Raw genomic sequence first — 23,496 nt, 5'->3', positions numbered from 1 at the left:
GTCAGTTTCCCGGCGAGGCAGTCGTGGTACAAACCCGTCACGGCGGACACGCTGCACTACTACCTATGCAGCCTGCCGCAGAAGCTCCTCAGGGAGCTCCTGCCCAAGTACATTTTAGACTTCTCCATCTTCGCGTATCAGTTCCCAAACACGAGCACTGAGCACTGCCGGCATTGAAAAAAATGAACTGGATTCGTGTTTAAAAGGCTCATTTGTCGCAAGGCCCATACATGACAAGGGGAGAAAATAAAATGGCGGCCATTGTGGCATCGATTCTTATTGTAGCCAAAATGACACGTTTTCTTCCCCATGTCACATCAGGTCTTTCGTAAATTTGTACTGTTCTCTATTTTTCTACTTTTCTATAAAGACTCTTCACATTTTCACCCGAGACGTCTCGTGACTTTTGTTGATCCGACTAAAGCGCACAGCAAACAATGTCAGCAGGTTGCGGATTATTTTCACTCAACATATCATAATTTGATCCCGTTTGGAATTTGAAGCACGTACATTGCGATGAACCGTTTCAAATGTTTATATTTGTAGATTATGGTAAGAGACTGAATATCTGTCGAAAAGGAGTACACAAAAAATGCTTGATGTCTTTTGCTCAATTGCTACTCACTGGCAAACTTCAGGCATGCCTGTGCATTTAGCCCAGTTATACTATTGGAGCCAAATATACGGCTGAGTTGTTTATAAAGGCTAGGGAATCTAAAAATAAATAATATATAAATATATAATATATATCAAATGGGACTCTATACATTGAGTGACGGGGTAGCCAGTGCTCGGGAAATTCACAGGGGTGTCCACGTATGGGAATAGTCTCATTTTGCCTATTTGAATCCAAAGCCAAGTCCTACCAGACAGACAGAAAGAAAGAAAAATACATTACCTTGATGTGTTTGAGCGAGACTGCATGAAACGCATCCGCCTGGTAACTCACTGCTCCCCGGTGGATCCCGCGTTCGTTCGGTCGCTGGGCTCCGTCCGTCACTGAGGTACTTGATGATTGGTCTCCTCTCTCGCGCGGTTGCAGTCGCCGCTGATAAACAGCAAAGTGTTAACAATGCGCAACCAATGAAAATGTGTGTAAACAAAATCAGCAACACCTCAAGTCAGTCAGTGGAAAAGGTATTTTGATTTATGTTCTTAGCAATGACAATTTGGCTTACGTCATATTCTGAGCTGGGGTGAGTCTGCCTCGTAGCGCCCTCAGCTTGGCTTCTCTGTCGCTGACCTTCTGAAGAGCAGCGGCAAGCAGCGTCTCGAGGTTGCGCACGGTGGCCTTCTCACTCTCCAGCTCCTTTTTAACCTGAAAAAAGAATTCAACTCCTTATTAACATCATGGTGATTTTCTTTCATAATTGCCCAGTTGATACTCACCATGGCGAGCTCCACGCTTTTGGACGTAAGCTCGCAGGTGGCCAGCTCCTTGTCCGTGTCCAGTCTGGCGCAGAGCTCTCGGACGTAAGCCAGGTCGGAAAGGATCGCAGCCGGCCCTTCGTGGGCTTTGCGCAGGTCCACGCCGATGGCGCCGACGAGACCTTCCACCTGCCGCAGCCTCTGCTCCCGCGCTTGCAAGTCCGATTGCGCCGCTTGCAGGCGCTCCACCAGCTCGAAATTCTCCTGATCCTGCGGTTTACACTTCAGTCAGATGACAACCCAGAGGAGAAATCTGAGTTTAGCTGTGAATCGCTTGCCTTTGTCCTCAGCACATCCTCGATCCTGTACATGGCATTAATATAAGAGCGCACGCTTATCTTGAGTTCATCCCGCTCACGCAAAACCACCTCCATCCCGGCGTGTGCAGCCTAGAGAAAATACAACTTGGTGTTTTGGCATAAAAAAAAAAAAACACTTAAATATAAGGAATAAAGATGATGACTGTTATTACTTGCTTCTCTTTGGTCAGGGTGGTTAGGTCATCTTGTAACCTCATGTTCTCTCTCACGACGCTTTCTTGGGCTTCATCCAGCTGTTTTGGAAGGCCGGTGAGATCCCTTTGGCGGCTGTTTGGCGCCCCCTGCAGTTGACTAACGCAAAAGACAATATTCTTCCATAAACGAAAATACAAATAGTATCCATCCACCAAACTTTATTCACAGCAAAGTGAATGCTTTTGGTATCAAACAACTCAACTCAAGTATTTCAAAAAGAAACCTTTGAGCACGAGTTGCTTTTCTCCGCTTTGTTCCCGGCGCTGTCTCCTTCCTACCGTCCCGGTGCCGCTCGTCAGGCTCTGCATCGTACTTTCCATCTCTCAGCAGCAAGAGCTCTGCACGTAGCTCCAACCTCTCTCGCTCCAGCTTCAACACACAACACGTCAAAACTGTTCAAGTGCATCTGATTGGATACGTTTCCTTTTGTGTCATCATTGAAACATTTCTGTGTTTCCCACGAAAAGTCCAACGGTGACAAGCAAGACATCTTAGATGAATACAATGGCTCAAATGTGTTGAAACGTAACCTTCTGGACGGCATTTTCCAGGTCAACAATCCGATCTAATCTCAGTAAACTACTTGAACTGGTCTCAAGGGGGTCCTGAGAATACAAAAACACAAGATTTCATGAGGTCGTTTCAATTCACAAGTTCTTTTTTTATTCTTAACTTACCGCTCTGATTTTTAAAAGGTTCTCCTCTAAATCTTTAATGACTTCCTGCTGACTTATAATGACTTCCTATGAAGACAAGGAAAATGGATAAGATTGTTTTTTTTTGGCCTCTTCTCTCATTTCCTGCTTTGAGTATTCTCACTTTGGAAGCAGACAAGTTCCGGTAAGCGATATCCAGCACTCTCTTCTTGTCCATCTTGGTCTTCTGCATGATGTCGTTCTTCTGCGTCAGCTCTTGACACAGTTGGATGTTCTTCAGGGAGAGGTCGGCCGCTTCGGTGGAAGATTTGTGTTGCAGTTCCTCCAGCTTCTGCTCCAGTGTTTTGTTGCTCTCTTGCAGGTACTCGACCTGTGTGATGAAATCATTTGCAATAAAGTCATTTAAATAAAAAAAAGTGCCATGTTATGAACATTTATTAGCTTTAAAAATTCAGATTGTGAACTATCATTGGATTAGTAATAAAGTGGCTTTACTTGAAGGGTAAGATAGCCGATCAGTTTCTTATTGGTGTCGTTTTGAGCTTCCGAAGCGACGTCCCGGGGTCCCTGAAGTGCATGATTTAGATTGTTGATCTCTTTGTCCCTCTCAGCCACCTAGAATAAGTGTTTGGGGGGGAACTCAGTGACAACATGAACAACTCAGAGCTATAGTAGTTGTTAACTGACTTGGGTGAGTAAGAGTTTTATACACCCGTGGGCATTGTCCAGGTCCGATTTGACTTTGGTGATGTCTGTCTGCAACCCGTGAAGCCTAGCAAAAATAAAAATGAAACAGGGTGCAAGTAGAAAAAGTAACTTTGGCTTCTCAACAAACCTTCCATCTGCCGGCCGCTGTCGGTCATCTCCTTCCGCATGATGAGGCGATTTAGGAGGAAGAGCTTTGACTTCATGGGTCTGCATTCTTTAGGAACACCAAGCTGCTTTCCACATGAGCAAAAATGTGACAGGAATATAATGCGGTTTATTAAACGTTTCATTCATCCATTTGTTGAATGTCACAATAGATAGATGATTGATAGGATAAAATTGAGAAACTTGGTTAGTAAAAAACTACATTTTTGCAAGAAAGCGCAGGCCCCAACTTTGGAGCCCTATGGAGGTGTGAGACTGTAGTACAACAACAACAACGTTGGCATGGTATCATCAGATTAATAATAGGGTATTTTAATTTGACCTCTGGTGACATGTTCCTGCGGCCACTTCATATTATTCTCCTCCCCAGCTGGTTGAGCCTTTCCCGTCCCGTGTGGTGGCTCCGTAGTGACATCACTGCATTTTTCCGAATTGTTCAGGATTCCCAGTTGACAGTTGACAATTCCGACGTGGGTATATTGCAAGCCAGGGCGCCCCCGCCCCCCTAACTACTTTACACTAAAAGTGCAATTACGAAAGTATACAGCGAGCGGCACGTTAAATAGTTACAAATATTGTTTTATATACACATACGCCGCTTGAAAAACACGAAGGCGACGATAAGTGTTCGCCCGCAAATGAAAGCTTGGTAAATGTTTACGGTCAGCGTCGTGTGACGTCATCGGCTAACTCGCATAATTGCGCTAGCTACGGTTTCCAACGTAATAAAAGGCAGGCGCAACTGTACGGCAATGCCACTTTGGAGTAATTATTATCGTTCAAGATAATATTATTTCAATATTATTATTTTTAATAATATTATTTTGGACAGGAGTTTTGCACGTTTTATTAAAATAATAATTTTAAGTCACGAGGGCAATCAACCTTGATCCCATTTAACGCGTCATAAAGGCAAACCCGTCATTTTTTTTCTTTCTTTAAAAAAAATAAAAAAATAAAAACATTCACATTACAAACGCAATGATCCTAACAAGACAGGTCCAACTTTGGACACACAAATACAGTAGTTTTTGCAAAGTCTCGTTGAGGACTTTCCTCGCAGGTATGTATGAAATGTTAATTTGGGTTGTCTTGAGTATTTTCACAAAACATGATGGCTTAGTAGACAGCAGCAAGCACATATATGCCATTCATCAGAGCAATCTAAAAGTCAATGATTGACAATTCTTCAATGTTCGTGGCAGATAAGCACCATGGACAGCAACAAAGATACAAAATGGTCCAAGCTGAGGGCTCGCCTGCACATGCTGGGGTACAACGACAACCTTGGAGAAGAGTCCGTGCAACTTGTTGAGCAACTTTTCAGGTGCAACCATTATTTCTCCCTTCTGATCATTGTGAGATTGTCAACTGATTGTGAAAGTGACAAACAGAAAGATACGTACTTGAAACTCAAATCATCTGTATAATGTTCAGTGATTTGGTCCACACCACGGAAAGCCTGCGCGAATCTCAACGATCAACAGCCAAGTCGGAAAAAGAAAGCCAAAACAGTGATGTCCGCCTGACACGGGAGCACCAAGAGCTTCACTTTGAGCTCATGATGGTGAGGGGTGAAAGAGCCCAGGTGACCAGAGGTAAGAGTCACACGACGGGTGTGATCATAATTATCAAGCCCTGCGGTGACCCTGTGAAACATCTCGGTCCAGAGTTGAAGGTCTACATCACGAAGCTGGAAAATGACGTCACTTTGCTCAAGTCTTTGAACGAGCAGTATTTGCACGAGTTGCACAGCCTTGAGAAGGACTGCAAAGAAAAGGCCAAGCTCGTCTGTAAACTACGTCGGAAAAATTTCAGCAATTGGGTGCAGGCAGTCGGTAAAGTCGCAGGGCTTTGGGTTGGAGTGTTAGGGCAGAAGTCTTGATTGAATAATTAAACCTGTTCTGTCCTTCCTTAGATAGAAACAATCTGATATGTGCATCGCCGAATGCTGATGATCTGCTGCAGGGGGAACTCACAAACTTAAAAGCAGAGCTGGAAAATTCTCAAGAGAGCATACGACACTCAAATAACCAAGTACAATAATCATAAATGAAAGTAGTTCCCTCTTCAGACATTTCATTTAGCGACATGTTTCAATGTCTCACCGGACACAGATGGATGAACTCCAAGAGACCAACATGGCCCTGGAGCAGAAGCTCAAATCAGCGCAGCACAAGTCCTCGAGCAAAGTGATCGAGCTCACCTCGAAGAACCACGAACTGTGTCAAGAGATCATGGACATTCGCAACCTCGCCAAGATGATGGAGATGGAAAAGAAGCAAAAGTTGGAAAAGGCTGAATTGAAGTTGCAAGATCTGAAAGTGAGAATGAAGATCACTCGGATTATTTTGGAGAGAAACATCAAAAAACGGAAGATTTGTTTCTCCAACAGGCCGTTATCCGAAAGCTTCAGGGAGTCATTAGAGAATTGGAGGATCAGCTTCGTAAAAATACAATGGTACATATTGAAGTAGTCCTCCCAATCCACCGTTCGTTTCACTCTTCATTCCCGATTGCAGACTTCAGAACTACCAGACGAACGTGAACGAGAGCCGAGAAATATTGACCATCAGAGCAATGTAAGGCAATTGACAACAGTCACAAAGAAACAGCCTGCTTTCAACTGTCTTCTTGTTTCTTCTTTTTTTTTTTCTTCCAGGAAGCTTATAACCTAAGGGAGCAGAATGAAAAATTTGAGGCAATGTTGGAGTTTCTGGAGGAAGAGAATAGCAGGCTGCAGGCCAAAGTGGAGAAGATGATGTCTGTTGGTAAGATGCAGCGCTTTTTGGACTTCTTTTGGATTTTGTTCGAGTGATCCCACAAGAGACTGTCCACCAGAGAAAGTCTTGGTTCTGGAGTTGGAGGGTTGGCGGACTAAATACGGCATTTGTGGACTGGAATGGTCGCCATCGCGTCTGGATGCCTTTGTCCAGAGTTTGGAAGAAGAAAGGGATCACTATCGTCAGGAGGTTGAACACTATAAGAACATTCGAGGGAGGAGTCCCGTAATTGAGGTAAGAGACCCAGCAAAAGCAGCTGCAGTATGAGGAGCACCACTCCAAAACATCTGCTGAAATGTTGAAACTGGAAGAAAAGCTCAAAGAGGCAAAAGAACAAGTCCAGAAAATGAAATCAGAAAAAGATGCACAGATGGAGGAAATGAAGGCAAGTACTGGGAGACGCCCATATCTGTTCTTCACTTACAAATTCCTTCTCCATAGCAAATTCAGCTGAAGCATGACGACCAGCAACCAGAAACCTCTGCACAAATCGTCACACTGGAAGGGAAGCTCAGACTGGCAGAAGAAAAAATTCTGCATTCAACGACTGAAAAAGACTCACTGAAGGAGGAACTGAAGGTCAGTGCAGTTTGCACCAAGCACCGCTATCAAGTTAAGGTCATAAACTGAATTCATGTCCTAACTATCCATCAAATTGAGATACGTCAACTGAGGTACGACGAACAGCACTCAAAAACTACAGCGGAAATCGAAAAACTGGAAGAGAAGCTCAGAGTGGCAGAAGAGAAAATCCAGCGGTTGACAGCAGAAAAAGACTCTCAGAAGAAGCAACTTGAGGTTAGCGTAGTTTGCTAACAAAGGAAAACAAGTTAAGGTCGTAAAATTGCATAAACGGAATTTATATCCTAACTATCCATCAAAATCAGAAACGTCAGCTGAAGCACGACGAGCGACGCTCAGAAACTTTGGAAGAAATTGTAAAACTGGAAGAAAAGCTAAGTGTGGCAGAAGAAAGAATTCTGCAGGTGATTGCTGAAAAAGACTCACAAAAGAAGCAACATGAGGTTAGCATAGTTTGCTAACAAAGGACAACAAATTAAGGTCATAAAAATTGCATAAACTGAATTCATGTCCTAATTATCCATCAAAATTAGATACTTCAGCTGAACCAAGATGAGCAGCACGCAAACATCTTTGCGGAAATTGTAAAACTGGAGGAGAAGCTCAGACTGGCAGAAGAAAAAATCCACCAGTTGACTGCTGTAAAAGATTCACTGAAGAAGGAACTTGAGGTTAGCGCAAATTGCTAACCAACCACCAGTATCAAGTTAAGGTCATAAATTTGATACACTGAATTAACAATGTCCTATGCATCAAAATCAGAATCAACAGCTGAAGCACGATGAGAAGCACCAAGAAACCTCTGCAGAAACCATCAAACTGGAACAGAAGCTCAGACTGGCAGAGGAAAAAATCCAGCAGTTGATCACTGAAAAAGACTCACTGAAGAAGGTTAGCGCAGAAGTTCAATCCACGCATCCATCCATTTTCTACCGCTAATCCGGAGTAGGTCAGAAATGTGCAAAAACCGAATTAATATCCGAACTATCCATCCAAATCAGAAAGATGGCGATCCAAGGACATCTGCTCCAGTGCTGGTCCAAACATTGATTGGCCTCACTGTTGCTCTCCTCCCTCAAAGTTCTTGTGTGACTTCTCACTCATTCTTTGTGTGTTGTGGGATCAAGCTGGAGAACCCGGAGCTGCCGTCACAGGTTCTCGGGCTACGGGATCGCGACCGGAATATGGAACGGCAGATGGATGCTCGTCATGCCGGGCTTCAGGAGACGGCAAGAGAGAGAATAGCAGTCTCCGGTCTTAGGTTGGTTTTAGGGAGTATCGACACGGGCGAATGTAATGAAGACCAAAGCGGGACCTTGACTTGACCGAGTCTAAGTGCAGTGCGAAAACTTTAAATTCATGTTATCTTGTCTAAAGGCAGCAACAAGAGCAGATTCAATATGCGCTTTTGGACCTCCAACAAATGCTGTCTGTGAAGAACAACGAGTTACTCGCCACTCAGTCCCAGATGGAAAAACTGAAGGACATCGGTATGACTGTAGAACTCGTTCCATTAGTACACAAGTTTCATTTTTTGCAAATATTTTGCTAGAGTCGCTGAGTCAGCAAGTTTACCAGCACAAGCAGGAAGCCGAGATCCTCCGCATTTCTTTCTCAGCGTTGAAAATAAGAAAGGACGTCCTGGAGGAGGAGGTGGTGGCCAAGACCAAGAGACTGGCGGTTCTCCAGGAGCAGCTTGGCAAGAAGGTTGCTTCTGTTATTTTCACGCCATCCATACACAAAGATGTCACACACGTCTTCAGGAAGAGAGCCGAAATAATAAAACGCACCTCTGATGTGAGTATCGCCATCACAGATGGACGTGGAACTGAAAAGCCAGGAGAGGCAGCAGGCCACTCAGAGGTTGCTGGAGACCCATCAGGAGGCGCTGTTGCAAATCAGAAGAGACAACGAATTGATCATCGGTGAATACAGGAGGCTGCAGGACGACGTGGCCGCCATGACGCAGGAGAAGCAAGTCGGTACATGAATACGCGCCGGTCAAGTCGCACTTGATTCAAATTCAATCATCTCGTCTAGGTTGCACATGAAAGGATGGAGGAGGCTTTGCGTGAGCGGGAGGAGCTCAAACTGAGAGTCCATTCTTATGTCAATATGGTGTCCAGGATTGAGAACATCTTGAAGACAAAGGCGAGCTTCACGTGGATTGTTACTGACTCTAATAGCAGGAGAGAGGAGGATGAAAATGTGGCTCGTTGGTCTAGTCGTATGATTCTCGCTTCGGGTGCGAGAGGTCCCGGGTTCAAATCCCGGACGAGCCCTCTTATTATAAAAGCTATTGCAGGATCAGGAGAACCAGGACCTGGCGGAGCGCTTCCGCTCGGACGTGCAGGAGCGGGAGCAGCGGCTGCAGCAGGTGGAGGGATTTATCGGTACCGTCCGTATGGAGCTCCTCTCGTCCGAGACGGAACGGCAACATCTGCACGAAGTCCTCGGGAAGAACGTGCGGGAGATTCAGCAGGTGAGACCCCGGTCCATACTTTTTCTAGCGAGCTTGTCTTCTTGAGGGTCGGAGTGACTCAAGAGGTTTCCCGCCAAGTGACCCAAAACTAGATTTCTTTGCCTCTCTAGCACATGCATGACTTGCAGACGTACAAGGCGCAAGTGGCGACGTTGGCCCAGGAGACGTCTCAACTCGAGGAGGAGGTCCGCGTCCATCAGGAGGAGAAAGTGACTCTCCTGGCCGAACTGGTGTCAGTCAGAGAGCTCTGCGTCAAAATGGACGCGGAGAAGGAAATCGCCGCCCGGCAACTTTTACTCAAGAGCATGGAACTTGAGAGGGTGAGTGAGTCCGAAAAGTAAAAATCGACACTGACAGAAATTGATTTTTAAAGGCTGACACTAAATTCTGATGAACGATTAATTGTCAAATTAAAACTATATGACAAAAATAGCTATTAATGTAAACTTTAAAATGTGAATGAAAGCATTTTTGTTGAATCCAATTTATTGATTAATCACTCAAATAATCTACTCTTTATCGATGATTAAAATAGTAAACAGATACCTGAAGTCCAGTCACCAAATATTTGAACTCACCTCGCCGTTTGTGTGTTGCCAAGGCGATGACAAGAGAGGAGGACGCTCTGACAGAGGCGGTTCTCATCAAAGAGCACCTGGCCAGCGAGAAGCTGGTGGTGCGCAACATGGAGGCCATGCTGTCCACCAGTCGACAGGAGATGTTCCAAGCCCACCAGGAGGTCAGCGAGAAAGAGGCGGAGCTTAAGGCCCTTCGCCAGAAGCTCGCCCTGGCCGACGATAAGATGTAAGACTTTGGCGCCCATTTGTTGAGAGATTTTGCTGATCGCAAATGTTTTGCTTCGGCAGTGCGGCGCACGCCAGGGAGGTGACCAATCTCCGGAGGAAAATCGATCATCTCCAGACCGTGATGGAAGTTTTGAGTCGCAAAGGCCATGAGCGGTGAGCCGTAAGCTGCAATGGGAGATGACTCACAGTCTCAATTGTACAAGGCTTAGTCATCTGTGTTGACGCAATTACCTTGAAAAAGTAGCTTAGTAACCGATTACTTGATTTTAAAAGTAACTTTTAAAAGTGACCAGACATCCCGGTGTGGTCTTTCCCGACAGCAATGCCCTCGAGGACACGCCCTCGCAAGATGTTTCCTTCAGACCCCTGAGGGCCTCCTCGCCCTTAGACCACCAGCCCGCTTCTCATCAGCCAGCCCCCGACACCTCAATCCAAGAAGAAGAGGTCAGATTTGGGCTTACCTGACAGAAGGTCCTGGACTCAAGTGACCCCACACATGCTCTGGTGCCAGGGAGCTTTGTTAGAGTCAGTTGATGAGTTGCATTTGACAAAAGTAGTGCTTAGCTGCCATTTTGTAGCAGATACAGTATACAAAATTGTCCACATTACTCACGGATTTTCACTGCTCGTGGTCGGGCTTGAATAATTGGACCATATTCTCCCTCTTCTCACCTTCTGTTGATGGTTAAACATGCAGCGGGTCACATTGACCCATGGATATTCATGGGAAGAAATGGTATGAAAACACAATCCATGTTTATTCAACAAAGTATTTTATAACATGACGAGGGAAAAACAAACAAACATGGAGGTAAACAATGTTATATTGCACAGAAAATTAGAAAATCCAAAATGTGCGTGAAATAATTCAAGCATAATTCTATGGCTCAATAAATACTAGTTGGCAAGTGCTGGTAGAGCTATTATACAGTTATTTTGTTTATGAAGGACGGTGAAAGAAACAAACAAAATATTTCAGAGTGTATATACATTTGCAGTTGGATACGTTCATATATTTTGGTTGCTCCATTCAAAACGAAACTCACTAAATAAAACACGACCTAATTTATTAGGTGAGTTATTAATGAATATTGTAATTTAGCTGACATGTTTTGAATAGAACTACTCCAATAAATGGAAATTTCAACTCCAAATTATGATTATTATATATATTTTTTTATTTTTATTTGAGCTAACGCATGTGGTGATGGCTTGTGGCTTGAAAAGAAAAATAAGTTGAGGGCCACTCTTAAGTTGTAGTTCCTGTAAATTAAAGAGAAGAATGAAATATTAATTGTCTGACTGTGGAGTGGAGCTGTTGATGGACGTGCGCTGCGAGCCCGTTGAGACGTTGAGGGATGATGAGCTCCTCAGAGGCGAGATGGACAGGCCTTGCCGACGCATTTCCTGCATGGCCCTCTCGCTGGCAGCACACACACAACCACAGTGGCATCAAACTACTTTTTTTTAACAGGTTACAGCAGAACCTCTTAAGATCCAAACTCAGTCGCTGGTCATCCTCTCTACTGTCTATGAGCTTCGGGATATTCAAAGTCAACAAAACTTCAGTGTGTTGATTCATTCACCACTAGGTGGCGATCATTGAACTCACCGTTCAAAGCGTTCTGATGTCAGCTGTCTGTTGAGGACGTCCATCTGTGTCTGCAGCTGAGAGACTTTAGTGCGGAGGTTGGACACCTCTCTTGCGTGCTCGACGCTGTCATACGGCAATTTTGTTGACATTCATTGCATATCTCTGATTTTCCAGCTTTTGCGTCCTTACTTCTTCTTGTCGGCCAAGGTGAGCCTGTCGCGCAGGACCTTGAGCTCGGATTCCTTTTCACTGGCCGTCAGGTGGGTCTGTATCTCCTTTTGGCGGTTGGTGGACAGCAGCTTCTCCACACTTTGAATCGCCAGTCGCTCGCTGGCCAGCTGCTTTTTCAGCAGCTCGGCTTCGGAGCGCACGTCCTCCAGCTCTTCGTTCACCTGGATGAGACCAAAGTCAACTTTAGCAAGCTGCTTTTTACAGTGGTTCTACGTTTTTCTAGTTATGAGCCATCGCTTGGCCCATTTTCTGCCTCGCGCACCCTCTCGAGCTCCATGCTCTTGGACGTCAAACATCGCGCGGTCAGCTCCTTGCCGGCGTCCAGCTTGACGCAGAGTTCCCTGACGGAGGCCAAGTCAGACGTGAGGCCCGCTTTCTCCTCTTGGGCTTTGTGCAGCTCCTCCTCCAGTCGGGCCATGGTTTGGGCCAGCGTCGACACTTTGGACTCGTACGCCTCCAGGGCTTGGACATACTAGAGAAAAAGCAACACAATTCAAAATGGCTGACTTTTTCAATGTAATTCCAGGACCTAGGGTTGTGTGTCTCGCCTGCTGGATCTCCAGCTCCTTGTGGCTGACAATTCCGTGCAGGTGCTGGCGTTCTGCCTCTGAAGAGAGGAGCTCCAGGCGGATGGAGTTGGTGATCTCCTCAATCTGCTGCAGCCTGTGTTTCCGCTCCTCCACGTCCAAGTGAGCCGTACGGTAGCGCTCCAGCAGGTCCAGTTTCTCCTGATCCTGCGAGGCCCACACGTCACAGTCAGCTGACGCTTTATAATTGTATATTGATGTCTTTCTCTCACCTTTGCCTTCAACTGATTCTCAACCCTGGCTACGGCGCTTATGTAAGAGTGCACTCACAACTTCAGCTCATCGCGCTCACGTAAAGCCGCATCCATCTCCTCGTGGACGGTCTAGACGAGACAAAAGAAGCAAAACCTGGCTGTTCATTCTTTGCGTTTCAAATACGGCGGAAAATAATCGTAATCACATGATCCTAACTTGGTTCTCTCTGGTCATGGTACTCAGGTCCTCCCGAAACCTTCTATTTTCCTTGGCTGTGAGCTCGTTGGTTTTCTGTACTCCTCCCAGCACCATTTGGGTTTCGTCCAACTGTTTCTTCAGACGGGCGATCTCCCGCTCACGACTGTTTAGCGCCCCCTGGAGTTGACTAAAACACAAATGCGTGGGATCGCACAATTGTCGGTTAGGTATGGTGGCCAAACAAAAAAAAGTCTACTCACGCCAAAGATTTGTCCATCGTGGTGACTCTGAGTCTCACATCCTCAAGTGTCTTTGCCTGAAAAAAAATGACATTTGTAATAATAGCATGACATGTTATCAACAAGCTTGTTTGAGAAACAACACTCAGGTTGTGTCAAAAATAAAAAATAAACAAATGGTAGCTCTACCTTGTTTTTAAGTTCCTCCTGAAGACTAACCAGCTTCTCTGCTTTTTGATCCACCTCATCTTGCAGGCCATCCTTCTCCTTATCCAGCGCAGAGAAGGAGAGCTGAAGGCGTTCCGCCTCCTGCTTGTACTTGGACACCTGCTGACGCAACATTGCTGCCAGACAAAAACGGAGAACCCACTCAGCCCAACCATTAAAAAAAAAAAAAAAAAAGGGGTTTAACAGCAAAAATAATCACCTAAGGTTTCATCCTGAATTTCCATCTGTTCCTGAGCACCGTGAAGCTCGGAGGTCTTTATAGACAGCTTGTGTTGGAGGTCGGAGAGTGAAAACTGCATTTGCTCCTCCTGCAGCCTGACATATAAAAAGGAAAAAAAAAAAAGAAATCGCTTTCCTATGATTGATGTATCTGAAATAATTTGGGGGAATTGAGCAAACAAGCTTCAAAGGAACTACTGTGCATCATCTTGCAAACCAACCTCAAAGCAGAAGCCGTCTTCCTGTGCTGTGCCGCCTCCTCCGCGCTCAGAAGCAGCGCGCTAGACTGAACGTCCAGCTTCTGCTCCATGTCCCGCTTACTTTCCTTCAGCGCAAAGAGCTGCGAACGCAGGTCCAGGTTCTCCTGTTCCAACTTCAAATTGATGATTCATATCCGAGACAACAGAAACAAAAAGACTCGTAAACTTCTAATGTGGCAAACGTGATGGAAAAACTGATGAAGCTGATGAACATCGGGCTTACAATGTGAATGCCATTCTGCATGTCGAGAAACCGCTTTTCTTGCCCGTGTCCGTTTGGGAGAGCGGAAGTCTGGCCAACCTAATAAAGAAGAAGATAAAAGAACAAAGTAGAATGGTTACAAGCGCTTATATGAGTAGCTGGACTGAAGCATACCAACCTTAAATTCCTCCATCAGTAAGTCTCTCTCCGCCTTAACCTGCAGGATTTTACTTTCTGCCAGCCGGAGTTCCTCTTTCAGGTTCAAGACATCGTCGGACGTGCTTGACCTTTGACAGGCGTCCTGCAGCTCCTCTTGGGCCTGAATTAACCAGAGCGTTTTGGGGCCCATCTCAATTCAAATACGTTGGGGGAGGGGGCAGAGTGGATTACCTGATAATACATGACTTTAAAGTGGTCTCTCTCAGCAGTGAGCGCTTTCACGTTTGTCTGGATGTCCTCCATGCGCTCCTCCACATCCTGCAGAGCCGCCTTCAGCAAGTCTCGCTCCTTCCCCAAAGTCAGCATGTCGGACCCGCCTCCCTGAACAAAGTATGTTCCAAATTCACAATATAGACAAAATAAAATTTGATACAGTGTGGGAAATCATCTCACCTTGCCCACTGGACTCCTGCTCCGGAGAGGACTACGGACGGGGCTGACTTGTCTGCAGCGTTCAGCTTCCCGGCGGTAGTGGTCCCGCTCCTGCTCCAAACTCTTGACGAAGGCGTCCAGGCGCGACGGCGAGCGTTCCCTTCCGCAGACACCGTGTTTGGCTCGCAAGGCCTCCAACTCCAGCACCATGTCTTTGTCTAGAAGGGCACAGAAAGGAAAATTTCACATCATGAACAAAATAATGAGATAAAAACGTCATCTTACCAGCAGCCATCATCTTGTCCATTTTGTCTTGTAGCCTGACACTCTCCGCTTCCAGGAAGTCCAGCGTTCCCTCCAATGTCTCCTTCTGCCTTTGGAGCTCCATCAACTGATCTTCAAGAGAGGCCTTTTCACAGTCCCGTTCAGAAAGCTCCTGGCATACACGCAAATAAGACAAGTGTAAATCCCAAATTGCATCGGTCAAAATAATCGAATAAAAGTCAATTATGCCAAACACTCACCGCTGTTATTTTTTTAAGCTTCTTCTCCAAATCATCAATGGCTTCCTGTTGTTTTTTTATGACTTCCTGCGTCAGAGTAAATCCGCAAAAATAATTTTTGGTTTTGTCTAAAGGAGACACGCCGTTAATAACATGTGCTCACTTTGTTATCCCGCAACTCCACGTCGGCCATTTCCAGGGCTCGCTCCTTATCCATCTCCATCCGCTTGGCCAGGTCGTCGATGTGCGTCAGCTCCTGGCACAGTTCAAAGTTCTTCAAGGAGAGGTCGGCCACTTTGCTGGAGGAGTTGTCCTGCAGTCCCTTCATCTTCTGCTCAAGTGTCATATTGCTCTCTTGCAGAAACTCAATCTGCTTGGCACAAAGCAACTTTTTTTGGTAACCTAAAGCAGGGCTGAATTTTCTTGATGGCGCGATGGGCTCACCTGATGGTTGAGGTGGGCGATCAGTTTCTCGTCGTTGACCTTCTGAGTCTCCAAAGAGACGACATCGCGAGGTCGGCCTCCGTGAAGCGCACTGTTCAGACGCTCGATCTCCTGGTCCCTGTCACCAACCTAAAAACAAATATCCAATCATTTCACTCTAGATGTCAATGACACATTATCCAACAAGTTACAGAATACTAACTTGGTTATTTAAGACCTGTATGCATTCATGGGACTCGTCTAACTCTGACTTGACTTTTGTGACTTCATCCTGCAGCTCAACAATCCTACAAATCAAAATGGAAGATACATTTCTATCAACAATAATAATTTTGGTGGAGAGTCAACTATTTGTATACAAGCCAAGAAAATGAAATCGCAACCTGTTATCAGCCAGTTGTAGTAGATCTGCTAAGTACGGATCGTCGGGCTGGGCCGCGGGATACCTCGATGTCACAGGTGGAGGGATGAGCTCATCCGTCTGCATTCTCTGACGTCGGAAAGCGATGCGGTGCTTTTTGCCACCTGGTAAAAACAAGTCAAGATGTTCAGTATATGTGTAAAAAAATCTGTCCACGCCCCCGGGTTTAGTCATTACCTGGCGTCTGCACCACCGCTTGCAGGTTCTTTTCCTGCAGTTGCAGGATGCGCTCGGCTTTGGCTTTGCCGTCCTTCTCCAGGCAGCGGATCTTGTGCGCGTACTGATTGTTCAAGAACTTCAGGTCGCACATGTCATGGTCTAGTTTTCTGATATGGTTATTTAAGTCTGAAATAAAACGGGTGAGATTTTTAGGAGGGGATTATTATTAATGTTTATAGCTAAAAACACATCTTCATATCTTACCTCTAGTTATATGCTCTATTTCCTCCTTCAACTTGAGGACCTCCTGGTGAAGCTGGTTGTTTTCCCTGACCAGCCTTGCATTATCGGCTCTGTAGGGCTCCAGGAGGGCGTCGCAGTTTTGGCTCGCTTTTTCTGACTTTGCTGAGAGTTTTGCATTGCGCAGGCTTTCTGTCGTGTGGACCAGATCACTGAAATAAAGAGCATTTATTGTGCTTTAATTCAGATGTTTGCTTAGCGTCGCATGGCAAATTTTCAGTTCCTGCTCGAGTGGAAAAAAAAATGGAGTAAATAATGTGCTGTGGTGTGTAGGAAAGGAGAGCTAAACGATTTACTTGGGTGTTTGCTTATGGCAAAACTTTCATATTTACGCTTGAATGATACGGCTCAATTCCCAGCTCGTTTCTTGGTTCAAATAAACGTCACGTACATTAATTAAAAGGCTCCTTGGGTGTGTTTTACCTGAAAAGCTTCTCGACGAGTGGCAGGTTTTCAATCCCCAGAGGATGCCTATAGCCCAGCTGGTCCAGACGCCTCCTCAAGTTGATAAATTTCCTCTCCGCGCTGCTCTCCATGACTCCTAAGAAAGAGAAAGTTAAAAAAAAAAAGTAAAAAAATAAATAAAAACACACTAAACGGCGCATAGTTGTTGGACACAATGTGTCAAACTACCACAAATATAATTTAAAAGGCGGGAAGGGAAAACTACTTAGCTAGCTAGCTAACATTCGCCAAACGTTACCAACACATTTTTAGTCATTTTCAGCCTGCTCGTTCACCACAGCAGCACAATTTAATCATTTATTAACATGACAGAATTCAAAATGTCTACATTTAACTCAACCTACCTCCTTAGTCGCAAGGAAGCACTTTTGTCTGACAGCTACGACAATTTGGCATAGCAGAAATGGGCGTTATCGTAACAACGGAATTATTACACGAGAAAATATCGCAGCCAAAAATATTATTTGGGAGTGAGCGTTTTTTAAGTGGTTTTTAAGCAGTTTGAAAAGAGCGCCGATGACCTCAGGTTAGCATTCGTCACCATGGTAGGAAGAAACAAAGAGGGGGGCGCGCGTTTTACCCGACAGCGTCGCCCGCTCAGGGTTCGGTGTATCCATCTCATAGGTCCGACCATTTTGCCTCATACCGCAACTTAATTGCTGTCGACTGAAATGACATCAAAAGTCTACGGGCTCAGGTAACAACCATCACGGCTCACCTGTTTTTGGAGTTTGGTCCTTTGACGTTCGTACCATTTTGCCAAATATTGCCGCAACATTCACAAGTTGTACAGTACGGCTTGTTTTCCACACCGGAACTATATTTACGTATCTATTTTCAGACATGCCGCTTTCGGTGTTACACAAAACAATAACACGGTGGTTCAAAAATGACTTGGAGCGTTTTCGGCTTCAGTCTGATAGATTTCGTGTGGCTTATTTTGGCTCTTTCTTTTTTTGCGGCGCTGTGGGCACACAAGATAGCAAAGCGCTTGCCCTCGAAATACCAAAGGTGCTGTCTCAATGTGCTTTTCCAGGATCTGGTTCGATACGGGAAAACCAAACAGAATCTAAAACGCGACAACTGGTTGTGCATTTTTGACGTGCCAAAGAGGTAACCTGTTTGTATAATACATAATAAACTTTCTTATTGAGCCGCAAAAGTTATTTTACCTCCTCATTTAGGTGGTTCTGGCACTTCTACGCCACCTCTCTGGTTTGGAATGGTCTCCTTTTGGCTTTCAGCCTCAACGTGACACTAAGACAATTATATCCAAAATGCCTGTCGGACTTGCTAAATGTTCTGTCTGGTTCATCACATACAGAACACCAAGGTAGATTGCTTCTATACTTGTACTCTTGTATGCAACTATAAATATGCAGCTTGTTAAATATTATATGATGTGGTATGCTTTGGATCATTTTGTATGTTGTTGTTTCCTTGCAAAGCTCCCCATTTGAGCACGGTGCTCCTGCAGCTGCTGCTGTTATCACACTCCCTCCGAAGGCTTGCGGAATGTCTCTGCGTCAGCGTCTTCTCCGACGGCGTCATCCACCTGCTGCAGTACGTCTTCGGCCTGGCCTACTACCTCCTGCTGGGGCTGACTGTGCTCTGCTCTGACTGTCAAACAAAAGGTCAAACGGAACACCTGAAAGTGTCTCGACAGATGCTCTACTTGATGTTCACTTTGTTTCCGCTTTCTTTTTTTATGATTTTTAGGAAATGGGCCTCTCTTATCCCAACTGGAGTGGTGTCACGTTGTTGGGCTTGCACTTTTCATTCCGGCCTCTTTACTGCAGCATCAGTCCATGGTGCTTTTGGCTGGACTCCGCACTGGAAAGTCAGGTGTCAAGTTTTTGAAGTGTTTTTGAAAAATACCACAATTTTAATGGAATCTTGTATGTTTCTGCTTTTCTCCTGAGGCAGCTGCTAATGGCCTGTTTAAATCTACTTTGCCATAATTTGCCTTAATGCTATAACAGTTAGTGCTTGTAAATATAAAAAGTAGTATGCAATTACTGAATAAAGTCATTCTTCCATAATGTGTCTCCTATTGCCAACTACTTATAGACTAGTTAATGTTAGTTTCTCTTGTTGATACAGGACGAGTGGAGACACTAGCTCACCGGATGCCAAAAGGTGGCGGCTTTGAGCTGGTGTCGTGCCCACACTACTTGGCCGAGCTGCTCGTGTACATCTCGCTGAGTTTGGTGGCCGGCGGTCTTTCGCTCACGTGGTGGCTGGTGGTCCTGTACGTATTCTTCAACCAGGCGCTGGCCGCACTGCTCTGCCACGACCACTACGTCGGTAAATACCCGTCCTACCCAGCCCATAGAAAAGCATTTATACCTTTTTTGTTGTGATGTGTATACTTTTATTTTACCGTTTTTTTCCGTGTATAATGCGCAAAATTTAACTAATTTATTGTCCTAAAATCTGGGGTGCGCATTATACATGGGTACAAATTTTTTTTAATTTTTTTTTTTTTAATTGTTTTTTTTTTTTTTTTTTTTTTTTTAAGAAAATCATGGTACAACAAAACCAACAACAGGACTGACCGACAATAGTGTGTTTGTACTGTGCTCTGGTCATTTCGTCAAAGAAGGGATAATAGTCCTCTTCTCTTCTTGACTGACAATGAATGTGATAGTTTAATACAATCAGCAAATAACAAAATGCGTATTACAGGTAATATTTTATTTCACAACACTTTGCCATGTTCCTTTCGTCTCTGCTGTTCACTTCAAACACGCTCCATACGAACGCAATACTCTCGTATCAGACGCTTGCTCGATCACCTGCTCGTTTGCTGTCACAATGTACCCTACACAAATCCGAAACATTTGTTGCGGCTCCGAGTCACGACGAGGGGCAAGTTTTGGTTTCCAAGGGTGTTTTTATTCCTCTTCAACGTCTCTCCCATACAGAGCCGCCTTTTTCACATGTCCGCACGTCACTTTCCTCTCTTTTCATCTGATCGCGGTGGTGCCTTTACGGGCAGTCGGAGAAATCAACGCCAACAAAAAAAAAATACATCCAGCCTAGTTAAGACCATACCAAAGACTATAAAAATGGGACCCATTGCCTCCCTGCGTGTGTGACGATCATTGGGACTTAAAAAAAAAAAAAAAAAAAAAAAAAAAAAAAAAAAAATTGGGTGCGTATTATACATGGGTACAGGCTTTTTTCCAGCATCAACATGCCATTTTTAGGGTGCGTATTATACATGGGGGCGCATTATACACGGAAAAAAACGGTATTATGATCTATTGTGTGTATTAATGCTTGGCTAAATAATAAATTAACAGTTATGCAATCTATAATTACTGTCTGGTTATTGCAAAAAATGTTTTTGGTGTATCCTTACTGTGTCCTAGTGAGAGCTGTATCTAATATATTGGTTATCATACTTTATTAATCTTAAGAGGTAAGATTTGTTACAAATGTCAATGCAAGAAAGAAAGAAAAAAATGTAGTGGGAATCAAAATACCATTCACTATTGTGCAATGTGTTATAAATCATACCAATATAATTATATTGGTAAGACATGATATGATATATTTGATATCATATGCTTAGGTCCGTTTCCGTATTTTGTGATTGGCGTTTGAAATCATCCAATCGGGCAACCCCTTAGACCCGCCCTATGTGCCTACGTCATATTTAGCCCAACCAATCACAGCGGCCGCTTTTCCTCCATGCGGCAGTAAGAAGAGAACAACTTCCTCTAGAGTTCACCCTACACAGTCCGATACATATCTCATTAAATGACGGCCAAAAGATGATGTTGCCTTTTTTGACGGGTACCAGTGGGCTCTAGCGAGTTGCTGGAGGGTGGTAGAGACGCAAACGGGCGGCTAAGAACCCATAAAACAAAAATACGAATAATAATGCCTCTCAGGGTTGGCGGCGGTGATGCCCGGGTAGCAGCGAGCTTCTTTCTCCCGCTCGTTGCTTCGCTCTTCTTCGTGTTGCTGGTCGGAGTCGCGGCTATTCCCGAGGAACCAAACGCTGTCAAGGAACAGGCTCCCATTGAGGTAACTTACGACAAATAATTGTTTAACTAAGATAATTGTTTTTTCTGTTACGTTTCTTGCTTTCCCATCTGAGCGTAGCCGCTACATGCTAATTGAGACGTGTCATAAACAAGGCAACTCAGCTAGCTAGCCAATATATGGATCGTTAGATAAACAAGTCGTACTACACAAATATGTTATTGGCCAAATAAATGTTTCAACTAAAAAGTTTTATTGCATTTGATGGGGACACATTAGCTCGCGTCATGCTAATTTTATCCCCACAGCCTAGTTGGGACTGGCGTATTTGCTGCATGTGCGTGCACAGTTCGGTTAAATTTCTTATAATTAGTTTTTGTAGGCTATTTTTCATGCATTTTTTTTTTTTTAAAAGAAAAAAACAAGTGTCCCTCCCCTGGTGCCCGTGGTGAAAGAAAATGACCACAGCCAAGGGAACTTGGGATTCATCCACGCCTTCGTGGCCGCCATTTCTGTCATCATTGTGTCGGAGCTGGGCGACAAGACCTTCTTTATCGCTGCCATTATGGCCATGCGATACAACCGTCTCACTGTGCTGGCCGGTGCCATGCTGGCTCTGGGGCTCATGACCTGTTTGTCTGGTAAGTTAAGTCGTGGAATACCCCATTAAACCCATTTTTGGTGAGGGCCACATTGCTTAATGCATCGAGCATGTACACAAACATGTCACAAAAAAGTTTCATTTCTCAAGATCAACTGCAACGGTCCATCATCTTGCTGCATGCTTATGTGACAGCCTTCCTCTTGTCTCCTGCCCGCCTCAGTGCTGTTCGGCTACGCCACCACCATCATCCCCAGAATGTACACCTACTACGTGTCCACTGGCCTCTTCGCTATCTTCGGTGTGCGCATGCTGCGCGAGGGCCTGAAGATGAGTCCCGACGAGGGCCAGGAGGAGCTGGAGGAGGTGCAGGCTGAGATCAAGAAAAAGGATGAAGAGGTGTGTCCCCAAAGGATGTTGCATCAAAATGACAGGAAAATGCTACTTTTGTCAAAGTGGAGCTCCTTAACCCATGTCAACAAAGTTCCTTGGCACTAAGGTGGCAGTGGAACCAGCTCACCATATACCTTTTCTTTCTGCTCAGCTGCAACGTTCCAAAATGGCCAACGGCATGCCGGACCTGGAGGCGGGCTCCGGCTCAACTTTGCCGCCACCGTCATCCAGGTGGCACAGTGTCATCTCGCCCATCTTCCTCCAGGCGCTCACGCTCACCTTCCTCGCAGAGTGGGGCGACCGCTCCCAGCTCACCACCATCATCCTGGCTGCCCGCGAGGTGCGGCATGTCACACAGCACACTTGGGTCTTTGGAGCGCCATGTCAAAATTGTATATGCAATATGTCCTATGTACATATTCTGTTTAATGTTGGGTTGATGGAATTAGAATTAAGCAAAACACTGACACCGATGTACTTTTTTACGTTTAAAGTAACCAAACACAAAATGACAACATTTACAAGAAGCTGCCGTAGGCCACAACTCGCACTCGGATCCTCACACATGGATTAACCGTGTCCGTGATGTTAAAACGTTCGGGAACTGTGAAGATTACATTGAACAATGTCTCCTTTCAAAACCCAAACCAGGATCCATTTGGCGTGGCTGTGGGCGGCACGCTGGGACACTGCTTGTGTACAGGCCTTGCTGTGATAGGCGGCCGGATGATTGCCCAGAAAATATCCGTCAGAACAGGTGAGACCACTGGAAGGGAAATTTGATTCAATACAACAGCAGCAGGGAGCGGAAGTGTTTAGCACAGTTGTGAGGTTTCGGGGTTCAAATGTCACTGCTTTTCTTCTCATCTTTCAGTCACAATCATCGGCGGGATCGTCTTCCTGGCGTTTGCCTTCTCCGCACTCTTCATCAAGCCCGACGCTGGACCGTGAGAGCGCCACTGAAAGACTCTTTTGAGTGTACATACTGTAACCAGTACTCGCTGTAGAAATTGTACAGTGTTGACCGAAAGACCCGAGTCCCCTCCGCTGCAGCCTTCTAGCTCCGAGGCATTCTGGAAGATGTAGTCCGAAGTAGACGGACGTTACTGAACTTGAAGACAGCAGTCGTTTGCTTCACAGCTTTTTTTGTGTTGATTTTTTAAAAAAAAAAGTGTTACTCAATGGTGTCAGTAGATTCGTTGGTGATCTTTTAATTCAGGAACACATTTAATCAATTTACTTTTTTTCTGCTGTATTGGGGCGTAAATCACTCCAATGTTTTTTCATCCACCTTCTATTTATTTAGTTTCATGTTCTTTTCAGAAAGTGTTGAGGAAGGCGGTGGCCAGGGAATATTTTTGTAAATGTTTGACAAGTCAACAGTGAAATGTGTAACATGTCGCAATAAATGATGGACGCATTTGATTTAAAGCCTTTTAAATTGCTCAATAAAAAAAAAAAAAAAAATGTTTTCATGTGCTGGGTGAGCCAAATCATTTTTACTCTAGAAACTCGAAATTTGCATGTGAATGCTGTTGACAGTGA

General features: G+C 44.9%; 5 protein-coding genes and 1 non-coding gene across 6 annotated transcripts; 4 read left to right on the top strand and 2 right to left on the bottom strand.

Annotated features, from left to right (window-relative positions):
- Positions 1-529: 529 nt before the first annotated feature.
- On the bottom strand, positions 530-4,116 carry LOC119122215 (centrosomal protein of 135 kDa-like). Its single transcript, XM_037250469.1, has 14 exons — positions 3,795-4,116; positions 3,435-3,537; positions 3,287-3,371; positions 3,095-3,214; positions 2,763-2,969; positions 2,621-2,686; positions 2,474-2,548; positions 2,167-2,312; positions 1,901-2,039; positions 1,707-1,817; positions 1,390-1,638; positions 1,179-1,318; positions 950-1,048; positions 530-862 (listed from the first exon to the last, which is right to left on the bottom strand). Exons 2-13 carry the CDS (start codon positions 3,518-3,520, stop codon positions 997-999), a joined length of 1,476 nt encoding a protein of 491 aa, XP_037106364.1. The 5' UTR covers positions 3,521-3,537; positions 3,795-4,116; the 3' UTR covers positions 530-862; positions 950-996.
- Positions 4,117-4,686: 570 nt separating this feature from the next.
- Positions 4,687-10,590, top strand: LOC119122134 (centrosomal protein of 135 kDa-like). The gene is made up of 20 exons (XM_037250340.1): positions 4,687-4,799; positions 4,910-5,070; positions 5,143-5,338; positions 5,395-5,509; positions 5,590-5,796; positions 6,135-6,243; positions 6,314-6,489; positions 6,697-6,834; positions 7,371-7,508; positions 7,600-7,728; positions 7,965-8,098; positions 8,215-8,298; positions 8,355-8,592; positions 8,654-8,815; positions 8,878-8,988; positions 9,143-9,319; positions 9,430-9,639; positions 9,921-10,123; positions 10,186-10,278; positions 10,446-10,590. Exons 1-20 carry the CDS (start codon positions 4,687-4,689, stop codon positions 10,588-10,590), a joined length of 3,039 nt encoding a protein of 1,012 aa, XP_037106235.1.
- On the top strand, positions 9,048-9,119 carry trnap-cgg. The gene has a single exon. It is a non-coding gene; the product is annotated as a tRNA-Pro (tRNA).
- A 269-nt stretch (positions 10,591-10,859) lies between the features above and the next one.
- Positions 10,860-17,760, bottom strand: cep135 (centrosomal protein 135). The gene is given in 25 exon segments (XM_037250461.1): positions 10,860-11,548; positions 11,738-11,842; positions 11,909-12,111; positions 12,213-12,422; positions 12,499-12,684; positions 12,750-12,860; positions 12,949-13,117; positions 13,191-13,246; positions 13,359-13,513; positions 13,597-13,712; positions 13,838-13,989; positions 14,100-14,177; positions 14,257-14,397; positions 14,469-14,618; positions 14,691-14,887; positions 14,955-15,105; positions 15,194-15,259; positions 15,336-15,542; positions 15,617-15,745; positions 15,819-15,903; positions 16,000-16,141; positions 16,215-16,382; positions 16,461-16,648; positions 16,920-17,037; positions 17,680-17,760. Coding segments are annotated over 25 exon segments (3,453 nt in total). The 5' UTR covers positions 17,717-17,760; the 3' UTR covers positions 10,860-11,415.
- Positions 17,761-17,822: 62 nt separating this feature from the next.
- Positions 17,823-20,281, top strand: srd5a3 (steroid 5 alpha-reductase 3). Its single transcript, XM_037249753.1, has 6 exons — positions 17,823-18,074; positions 18,146-18,294; positions 18,410-18,595; positions 18,681-18,806; positions 19,065-19,341; positions 20,219-20,281. Exons 1-5 carry the CDS (start codon positions 17,851-17,853, stop codon positions 19,322-19,324), a joined length of 945 nt encoding a protein of 314 aa, XP_037105648.1. The 5' UTR covers positions 17,823-17,850; the 3' UTR covers positions 19,325-19,341; positions 20,219-20,281.
- Positions 20,282-20,646: 365 nt separating this feature from the next.
- Positions 20,647-23,424, top strand: tmem165 (transmembrane protein 165). Its single transcript, XM_037249754.1, has 6 exons — positions 20,647-20,999; positions 21,373-21,598; positions 21,782-21,957; positions 22,103-22,291; positions 22,603-22,708; positions 22,826-23,424. Exons 1-6 carry the CDS (start codon positions 20,853-20,855, stop codon positions 22,900-22,902), a joined length of 921 nt encoding a protein of 306 aa, XP_037105649.1. The 5' UTR covers positions 20,647-20,852; the 3' UTR covers positions 22,903-23,424.
- The last annotated feature ends 72 nt before the right edge of the window (positions 23,425-23,496 follow it).

This window comes from Syngnathus acus, chromosome 4 (assembly GCF_901709675.1).
Source record: "Syngnathus acus chromosome 4, fSynAcu1.2, whole genome shotgun sequence".
NCBI classification, from domain to species: Eukaryota; Metazoa; Chordata; class Actinopteri; order Syngnathiformes; family Syngnathidae; genus Syngnathus; species Syngnathus acus.
This window is presented reverse-complemented; position numbering and strand designations above follow the sequence as displayed.